Source organism: Ovis aries, chromosome 14 (genome assembly GCF_016772045.2).
Source record: "Ovis aries strain OAR_USU_Benz2616 breed Rambouillet chromosome 14, ARS-UI_Ramb_v3.0, whole genome shotgun sequence".
Taxonomy (NCBI): Eukaryota; Metazoa; Chordata; class Mammalia; order Artiodactyla; family Bovidae; genus Ovis; species Ovis aries.
The window spans coordinates 49,534,539-49,544,580 of NC_056067.1; the positions used below are offsets into that span (position 1 = coordinate 49,534,539).

Below are 10,042 nucleotides of genomic sequence, written 5' to 3' on the forward strand. Positions count from 1 at the left end.
GTAGTGGGAATTCCTAATAATGTGCTTTCACAACCTTGAGAAATTCCACAGAAATAACACCTGCAAAAACAGCATATATTAAGAACCTGTGTTAATGATTATCTTGTGTATTTTTCTTAAGAATAATCACCTTGTTACAAACCCCAAGGCCCGACCCAGAAGGGAGTATGACTGGGATCATGAAAGCATGGACCTTGGAATACCAGGTCGGCTCCAGACATGAACGCTGCCTGTGCACTTGCTGATGGTTCCCGAAACTAGCCCAGGAGGGAACAGCCTGGGGTAAACACAAGGAGAGCTGGACTATGTCAGTGTAGTCCTTGACATTTAGGAGTATGTGATTAACACAGCATGTGTCTTGAGAAAGATAAGATCTGAGAAAGTCTTATAGTCTGCAATTAGAAATAAAAGCTGGACTCAGAGTGGACTCTGCACCTCAGTCCCACAGAGACTGCAGGTCCCCTGACCCATTGCACCAGATTTCGTGTTCTGTCTTCATTCTCGTTGCGCACTCCCAGACCATTAGGGCAACAGATGTATTATGAATTTTCAGGCTGTGCAGTGCTGAAGGATGCCACTTCCAAGGGGACATACACAAACTTATCTGAGAGTAAGCAGGTGATTCAGAGACGCACCACAGATCTCAGATCCATCAGAAAGAGACCCACCTTCAGAAACTCATAGGAAATATGACTTCCTGCATGTACTCTGGAGAACAGGCAATCATATACTTGCACACACAGAGACATGGCTGCGCCGTTACCAAACTTCTGACATTTCTCTGAAAGAGGTTCTCTCTCCCATCCATTTTATTAAGAAGTCTGACTTCTAGGGCTTCCCTGGTAGTCCACTGGCTAAGAATCTGTCTTGCAATGCAGGAGATACAGGTTCCATGCCTGTTCCGGGAAGTTCCCATTTGCTATGAGGCCACTAAACCGGTGCGTCACAACTACTGAAACCCATGCCCCTAGAGCCAGTGCTCTGCTACAAGAGAAGCCACCAAAATGAGAAGTCCAAGTTCTGCAATGAAGAGTAGCCCCTGCTTGCTGCAACTAGAAAAAAGCCTGTGTGCAGCAATGGAGACCTAGCACATCCAGAAAAACAACACCAACAACAGTCTGACTCCCGTTGGACACAGGAGCCTTATCTGGTGGTAGGCACAAAATACGCTGTCATCCAAAGTGTGCCCGAGTTGGGAAGAGCATAGGCAAGTGTGTAGTGAAGCCAGGTGAGCTGCCTGTCAGGACTCTGGAAAAGTCCCCTGGACAGAGCTGTTCAGGTTGTGTAATAATATAATAAGTTGCTGTGTTTTCACTTGAGGAAGGGATGCTATCCAAGGACTGTGGGTTAAGTATGGCCGTCTGTATTCATGTACTTGCTGAGTACTGACTGACTTGTGTTCTGTGGGACCTCAGACAGACTTAAACTTTCTGGTCCTCATCTTTGTTATCTGTAAAATGGGCATAGATACTGTTCCCTATCATAGTAGGTTTGTGAGCATTAAGTGAGGTGAGTTTAAGACACTAAGCATAGAACTGACACAGAATACTTGCTCAATAAATAACATCTGCTATTGTTCTATTCAAAGTATACCATAAGGTTTCTTTTCCTCTCATCTCTAGCAAGCTGAACAAAGAGTCGCTCTGTTTCTTCTTTCTTTCCTATCCACCTTCCCCTTTCCTCCCCACCCTCCACCATTCCTCATCAATAACCCCGCCCCTCCCCTAACCCCGCCCCATAGCCCCTCCCCTAACCCCGCCCCATAGCCCCTCCCCTAACCCCCCGCCCCTAGCCCCTCCCCTCAGCTCCCATACCCCTCCTTTCCCCATCCTTAGCCCCTCCCCTCCCTCATAACCCCGCCCAGGCCCTTCCCTCCCCCATTTTCTCCTCCCACCAGCCCCACCGGGCACAGCCCTGACTCAACGGGGCAGGAAGCTCATGGTGTAGTTTGGAGGGATAGTGGCAAAGCCCACGAGTTTGGGGGACACATTGATGTCCTGGGGCGACTGTGGGGACTTGAAGCGGAAGTTCTGCATGATGGTGGTGAAGAAGAGGAAGAGCTCCATTCTGGCGAGGCCTTCTCCGAAACAGTACCGCTTTCCTGAAGGACCAGAGTGGGAGGCGTGGAGGTGAGGCCTGTTTTCACCGTTGCCTGACCCCCTTTACCGACCCCCAGCTGCGTTCTCAGGGAAGAAGGGCTGGAGTATCGAGGCTGGAGAGACTTGCAGAGAAGTTGCTACTCCTCTCTGAGCCTGTTTCCCTAGAACTTTTGGTGGGATGAGCCCAGACTAGCAATTGGAACTTTGGATGCCCCTTGCCCATAAATACACACTCAAATATGGCTACTGCTATCATCACCTTTCTAAGAATCTGAAGGATTTAAATGACCTTGGACTTAAATTTCTCACTCTGGGCCTTGATTTTCCCCATCTCTGAAAGGGGTACGATCATTCCTTTTCTTTCGCTTTGGCCCAGGCTCTTGGTAGTTATGGGGATTGCTGATTGGCCCCAGGGTATATGGTAAGAAGGACTTCCAAGCTGGAGAAAGAAGCTAGTTAACCTAGCCTTAGAGATGAAGGAGGTCCCTGTGGGTGTTGACTTGGCAGTGTCTCTTACCGATGGAGAAGGGCACAAAAGCATCACTCTTCTTAAATTGCCCCTTCTCGTCCAGGAAGTGCTGGGGATTGAAATCTCGGGGGTTGGAGAAGAACTTGGGGTCTCTCAGCACGGAACCCAGCATAGGGAACACTTCGGTGCCCTGGTTGAGAGGAGGGAGGGGACTTTGATAAGGTGGAGTAAGGGATGGGTATGATGAAAGCACATTGTGGGCAGAGGGGGAGTTTGGGTGCTCCAGGTGAGGACAAGGGAAGGCATGGGAGTTGGGGTCCTCTGAAGGAGGTGCTTTGGGGGACATGAGATTCATGTCCTCCAGACAGGAAGTTTGGCTGACATGGGGCTTATGTCCCCTGAGAAGGGAAGTTTGAAGAGCACGGGTTCTATGTCTCTTGGAGCAGATGGTTTCGGGGACACATAGTTCATGCCTCCCATGGCAGGAGGTTGAGGGGGCGGGAGGGTCATGTTTCCTGAGAAAGGAATTTTGGGAGACATGGGGTTCGTGTCCCTCTAGGCAGGATGCTTGGGGGACATGAGATCATGTCTTTGAAGGTCTAGGGGAAATGAGGTTCATTTCTCTTGAGACAGGAATTTGGGGGCACACAGGGTTCATATTCCTTGAGGCAAGAGGTCTGGAATTCAGGAGTCTCCAAGGGGGAAGGTGGCAGGGACATGGTAGTGGGGAAAGTCTTTGATTAGGGGAGTGGGTCCCGTGGGTCATGGGCTGGGAAGGTTCTAAGGGGAACGGGGTTTAGGGTCACAGGGAACGGGCTGGGTGGGGCAGCACCTTGGGGAGGAGGAAGTCTCGAAACTTGGTATCCTTGGTGACTCTGCGGGCCAGGCCCATGGGGATCATGTCTCCGAATCTCTGGATCTCGTGGATCACAGCCTCTGTGTAGGGCATCTTGGCCCGGTCCTCAAACTTGGGCTGACGGTTCTTGCCGATCACGCGGTCAATCTCCTCATGGATTTTGGCTAGGGGAGGGGGGAGAACATATTTAGCTCTTGAGGGGACTCGGGGCAGGAATGAAAATCCAAATATGTACAACATGCATGTGTGATGTGGATGCAGACCATTCAGATCAGACGGCGGCTGTAGACACTGTTGGTGCAGGGTCTTGTTCGCTTTGTTGCTGTTTGGTTGCTTCAGTTGTGTCTGACTGTTTGTGACCCCATGGACTGTAGCCTGCTGGGCTCCTCTGTCCACGGGCTTTCCCAGGCAGAAATACTGGAGTGGGTTGCCATTTCCTTCTCCAGGGGATCTTCCTGACCCAGGGATTGAACTTGCATCTCCTGCACTGGCAGGCAGGTTCTCTACCGAGCCACCAGGGAAGCCCACCTTGTTCACCTGGTCCTATGGAAGGGGGAGGTGCAGAGGAAGAGTCCTGGGGAATGTCTGGAGGAGGGGGCGGTGGGCACTTGGTTGGGTCAGCCGCAGGAACTGTATACCAATCAGTTCAGATATTTTCAATATTTTAACAGCTGGTGAGACTTGGCTGGTACTTATCAGCCAAACATCACCTAGTCTCTAGAGAGCAGAGCGTGTCTGAGGGTCTGTGGACCTGAGAGAGATGGGACCATTGCAGCAGGCTCAGAGGAATTTGGGGGAGGGGCCCGTGGTGCCCGCTTCCCTGCCCTCTCCAGCCTTACCCTCCACATCTGGGTGCTTCATGAGCAGCAGGAAGCCATACCGCATGGTCGTGCTGACCGTCTCAGTGCCCGCAAAGAAGAGGTTCAGGGTTGTTAGCACCAGGTTCTTCATGTAGAACTCCGTGTTGGGATTCTCCTTCTCCTGCATGGACAGAGGGCTTCAGGTGAAGCCCTATGCTCTGAGGGCCCTTCTGGGGGTTTTCCCTTTGGACCTGTCTCTTTATTTTATAGGGGCTTCCAATGGCACCCCACTCCAGTACTCTTGCCTGGAAAATCCCATGGATGGAGGAACCTGGTAGGCTGCAGTCCATGGGGTCGCAAAGAGTCGGACACGACTGAGCAACTTCACTTTCACTTTTCACTTTCATGCATTGGAGAAGGAAATGGCAACCCACTCCAGTGTTCTTGTCTGGAGAATCCCAGGGACGGGGGAGCCTGGTGGGCTGCCATCTATGGGGTCGCACAGAGTCAGACACGACTGAAGCGACTTAGCAGCAGTAGCAGCTGGTGGCTCAGACAGAATCTGCCTGCAATGCAGGAGACTCGGGTTTAATCCCTGGATCAGGAAGATCCCCTGGAGAAAGGAATAGTTACCCACTTCAGTATTCCTGCCTGGAGAATCCCGTGCGTGAACTGAAGAGCTTGGTGGGCTACAGTCCATGGGGTCGCAAACCGTCAGACACGACCGAGCGAGTAACAACACTCTATTTTATTACCTTTTCAAATCAAATCCCCCCTTTTTGGGGGAGGGCTGTGCCATGTGACTTGCAGGATCTTCTCTGACCAGGGATTAAACCCCAGGCCCTTGGCAATGAGAGTGCAGAGTCCTAACCAGTGGGGCCTGCGTGCTAAGTCACTTCAGTGGTGTCTACCTCCTTGTGACTCCATGGGCTATAGCCCACCAGGCTCCTCTGTCCATGGGATTCTCCAGGCAGGAATACTGGGTTGCTATGCCCTCTTTCAGGAGATCTTCCCGACCCAGGGATCGAACCCACGTCTCTTCTGTCTCCTGCATTGGCAGGTGGGTTCTTTACCACTTGTGCAACCTGGGAAACCTGGTGCACGGTAGTTTTACAGAAATGTTTGCTATCGCGATTCGCATTCATAAGTCCTGCCTGTGGACAGAACGGCTTAATAGGTGGAATGTGTGCTGTGCTAAGTCATTTCAGTCGTGTCTGACTCCGTGCGACCTCATGGACTGTAGCCCGCCAGGCTCCTCTGCCCATGGGATTCTCCAGGCAGGAATACTGGAGTGGGTTGTTGTGTCCTCCTCCAGGGGATCTTCCCGACACAGGGATCAAACTCGTATCTCTTATATCTCTTGCATTGCCAGGTGGGTTCTTTGCCACTGGTGCCACCTGGGAACTCCAGTAGTGGAAGAGTGATGGTTAATTATCACTGGGATTGTGAAGATTACTAGTTCAGTTAGTTAGTTATTTAAATTATTAGTTAGTTATTTAGTTAGTTAGATTATTAGTTCAGTTGTGAAGATTGTTAGTTCAGTTCAGTTAGGTGGCTCAGTCATGTCCAACTCTGCGACCGCATGGATGGCTGCATGCCAAGCTTCCCTGTCCATCGCCAACTCCCGGAGCTTACTCAAACTGTCCACAGAGTCGGTGAGTTATTATTAGGTTGGGGGAGGGGTGATTTCGAGGGGCCTCTGTTCTCCTCCACCCCGAGCCTGATTTCCCTCTGCCTAGCTCTGGGCCTCTTCATCCTGGCTGTGAGGGGGTACCTCCTGCATGCGGATGAGGAAGGAGTCGATGAAGTCCCGTGGGGAGTTGGGGTCCAGTGTGCGCTGGTTTTGTTCCACCTTCTTGGCTATGAAGTCCTCCAGTCCCTGCAGCTCCTTAAAGGCCTGCTGCTGTGGCCCTGGCAGATATTTCATCACTGAGTAGAACATCTCGTAGAGCTGATGATGGGGAGGGGAGAAGGGGAGGGAAGGACAGCTGTCAGTGTGCAGGACCTCGTGGGAGTGGGCCCTGTCTCAGGGCAAGGCAGGTACTGGGTTACAGGTGTCTGCCCAGATATTTACATATTTTGATGAGGCTGGATGGGAATGTGTTTTCACAGTGAGTTACGTGTGAGGGCCCCTGTCCAAGGAATAAAGTGAGATGGACTGGGACACATATTCAGATATTCAGATGATGTTGGATTGGAGAAACATACCCGGGGTTCATATATCAGATGAAGTTGGGTTGGGAGACACCTGTCCAGGTGTTTAGCTATTTAGACGGGACTTGTATGGGTGGTGGTCACCTGCCTAAGTGTTTAGGCATTGGTGTGGTCTCAGTTGGACATAACTGTCCAGATGTTTACGGGGTCTGGGTTGGGGTTTCTGTGCAGGTGTTGAGGTACTAAAGTGGGGTTGGGGTGCAGGTGTTAAGGTGGGGAAATACCTGTTCAGGTGTTCAGATATTCAAATGGGCCAATGGAGGGCACTTCTGTAGGTGCTGGAAATGAGCTGGATCAGGGGACGCTTATTTGGGTGTGTGGGGAACAGTCTACCTAGGTGTTTATGCATTTAGGGGTCTTGGTTGGGGGACCTGTCTACATGTTCAGCTATTTAAGTGAACTGGGGAGGGGGCACTCTCTGGAGATTCCAGTGGGCTGGTTTGGGACATCTGTGGATAACCAGTGATTTTGGTGGGCTGAATTTTGAAGCACCAGGTGTCCAGGTAGTCAGGAAGTAGGCTGAGGTGACCACTTGCCAGGTGTTAAGAAATTCAGATGGAAAGAAAATATCTTTTTTTTTTTTTTTTTGCCACAGCAAGCAGCATGCAGGATCTTAGTTCTCCGACCAGGGATTGAACCCATGGCTTCTGCATTGGAAGCGCAGAGTCAGAACCACTGGACCACCAAGAGGCCCCCTCCCCTTTTTTGAGATGGAGTGTCTAAAAAGGGACCACTTGTTAGAGAGTAAGATAAGCTGGGATGAGGACACCTGTCTTGTAAGAAAGCTGGGTTGAGGACATGTATCTTTTCTGCAGGTTTTTTTTTTCTTCTTTTTTTGGTGGAGGTTGCATCTTTTGAGATATCCAGGTATCCTTGGAGACTGAGTATTGGGCTCTGGTGCAGCTGTTGAGTTGTCCAAGAGTGGTGGTCTGGTTTTGAGGGGACCCTGTCTGGGGGAGGATGGGAGTTTGGGGCAGGTCTCATGTGTGTGTGTGGGGTGGGGTGGGGTGAGGAGTCGGCAGGTTGCCGTAGGAGCAGGATAGAGCCAGGTCGACTCGGGTTACCTGCCCGGTAGACGTAGCGGTGAACTGGAAGCTTCCCAGCATCATTCGCAGTAGTGACAGGAACTCTTTGTCCTCGTAGTCAAAGCGGTCCCCGAAGACAATGGAGCTGATGACATTGGAGACCGTTCGGCTCAGGAAGAAGGTGGGATCGATGAAGGCGCCTGGGGGGATGAGAGCGGAGGGGGTTGGGGAGAGACAGGGATTTAGCGGAGAGTCAGCTCGGCGGTCTGATGCGGTCTGAGACGTGAAGGAGGGCACGGCAGTGCTGAACTATACTTCCAGCACCGGACCCAAGACCCTTCCCCCAACGTGGCCCCCCACTTCCCGCGCCAGAACGCTGTGGCCGCGTCGGGTGTTTCCTCCTCCTCGCACACCGGTGGGTCCCCCCGGCTCACCGCGAGTGCCCCGGAAGGCCTCGATGAGGAAGCCCGCCTCCTCCTGGATGCGCTCTTCGATGCCGCGCTTGCCCACGCCGAAGTCCCGCAGCGTCGTAATTGAGAAGCGCCGGAGCTGCTTGGCGCGCTCCCCGTTGCTGAAAGCCACTCCTGCGAAGGCAGCGCGGGAGTTGGACGAGGGCAGAGCGAGGCAGGGCCCAGACCAGCCCCGGGCTCCCGGGCTCCCGGGCTCCCTAGAGAGAGAAGGGGTGGACAGAGAGAACAAGGCGGGAAAAAGGAGGGTAGAGAGCCAGAGTAGGGTGCAGAGGGGAAGGAGGGATAGAGGGTGGGCGAGAGCAAGGGGAGAGGGAGGGAAGCGGGGTAAAGAGACAGACAGAGGCTGAGACAAACAACGCAGACTCATAGAAATGCAGAAAGAAAGACCTCGTGCAAAAAACAGAATCGGAAAGAACGAGGCAAGACAGATATGCCAAGAGACACAGAGACACTCAGGGGAAGAGGAGACAGAGGAGGGAAGGAGGGGAAGTAAGATGCATGGAAATCTGGGAGGTAGACATAACCATGGCAAATTCTAAAGGACTTCCCTGGTGGCTCAGATGGTAAAGAATTTACCTGCAATACAGGTGACCTGGGTTCGATCCCTGGGTTGGGAAGATCCCTGGAGGAGGAAATGGCAACCCACTCCAATATTCTTGCCTGGAGAATCCCATGGACAGAGGAGCCTGGCTGGGTACAGTCCATGGGGTCACAAAGAGTTGGACACGACCGAGTGACTAACAGACACACGCAAAAAGAAGAGAGAAAAATAGGGAGAAAGAAACAGAGAGGCCCTGGGGGGAAAGAGAGACTGTTACTAAGAGATGGAGGCATGGAGATTTTGAAGCAGAGATAATGGGAGATTCTAAGACAAAGGAAGAAGAAAGAGAGAGGGAAGGAGAGAGAAACCGGGGGAAGCCCAGAGCTTTAAAGAAAGAAAAGACCAAAAGGCATATGGAGATAGAGGACCAGGGTTCCAAAGCAGAAATCCCAAGAGGCTCTAAGAAATACAGAGAAAGAAGAGACATCGAGTGAAAGGGAACGGGGCAGAGAGAAGCAGGGAGAAACAGATGCAGAAACGAAGACAAGATAGAGCAGGGGCAGGCAGCAATGCACAGGAGTGGAGACAGGAATAGCAGAGGCAGTCAGGAGAAAAAAGCTGGGGACCCCGAAGTCTGTCTGACCGTGGCCCCTTCCCCTCAGTCTCCCTCACCATAGCCTTTGAAGAGCCAGTCAAAGGTAGCCTGCTCGCCTCGCCCACTGAATTCTTCAGCCTGGTCCACCAGAGCCTCCTTCACAGCATCATAGCCGCACAGCACCACGATCTGCCGGGTCCCCAGGCGGATCGTGAACACGGGGCCGTAGCGCTCGCTGATCTGATAGAGGTGAGTGGGAGTTAGTTGGTGGGAGTAGCCCCTATTCTGAACTGGCCCTGTACCCAGACCTCACATATTGGGATGCATTTCCTCACAGCTTCTGACTATCAAGGAGCTGGACATCTCAAGATACGTTTTTTTCCTGGCTAGGACCCCGATTGTTGTTGTTGAGTTGCTCAGTCATGTCTGACTCTTTGTGACCCTATGGACTGTAGCCTGCCAGGCTCCTATGTCCATGGCATTTCCCATGCAAGAATACTGGAGTGGATTGCTATTCCCTTCTCTGGGGCATATTCCCAGTGCAGGGATCAAACCCAAGTCTCCTGAATCGGCAGATGGGTTCTTTACCTTTGGGCCACCAGGGAAGCCCCAGGACCCTGGTACTGGATCTTTAAAATTCCCTTCTTCTTTCCTAAGACTCTTGCCCAACATTGCCCATCCCCTGCCAAAAAGCCCCAGACGAACTGGCCCAGGCCACCCCTCCTCATTCCATTCCACCCATCTCTGCCCCATGACACCTTCATGAGGGAGTTGTACATCTGCTCGGTGTTCAGCTGCAGGTAGTTCCCGATGAAGGGCAGAGGAGTGGGCCCTGGAGGCAATTTCCCTTTGAGGTTCCTTTGCCGCCAGACAGACATCAAGACCATGATGGTCAGACAGGCCAGCAAAGCCACGAGGAGCAGCCCTGAGGCCAGCATGGTGGCAACTGGGAGTGATGGCCAGGTGGTGATGT

At 52.3% G+C, this 10,042-nt stretch overlaps 1 protein-coding gene across 1 annotated transcript; it reads right to left on the bottom strand.

Moving 5' to 3' along the window:
* Positions 1-791: 791 nt before the first annotated feature.
* On the bottom strand, positions 792-10,034 carry CYP2A6 (cytochrome P450 2A6). The gene is made up of 9 exons (XM_004015267.6): positions 9,828-10,034; positions 9,147-9,309; positions 7,898-8,047; positions 7,503-7,663; positions 5,999-6,175; positions 4,264-4,405; positions 3,401-3,588; positions 2,617-2,758; positions 792-2,101 (listed from the first exon to the last, which is right to left on the bottom strand). The coding sequence occupies exons 1-9, from the start codon at positions 10,005-10,007 to the stop codon at positions 1,920-1,922; spliced, it is 1,485 nt and encodes a 494-aa protein (XP_004015316.2). The 5' UTR covers positions 10,008-10,034; the 3' UTR covers positions 792-1,919.
* Positions 10,035-10,042: the final 8 nt, after the last annotated feature.

Bases quoted from the DNA above. Each gene is read 5' to 3' on its own strand.
- CYP2A6 (XM_004015267.6), bottom strand. From the start codon at position 10,007: ATGCTGGCCTCAGGGCTGCTCCTCGTGGCTTTGCTGGCCTGTCTGACC. The intron at 2,759-3,400 runs GTGCTGCCCCAC...CCTCTCAACCAG, and splicing joins GAGACTTCCTCCTCCCCAAG to GGCACCGAAGTGTTCCCTAT. The intron at 2,102-2,616 runs GTAAGAGACACT...CTGGTCCTTCAG, and splicing joins TTTTGTGCCCTTCTCCATCG to GAAAGCGGTACTGTTTCGGA.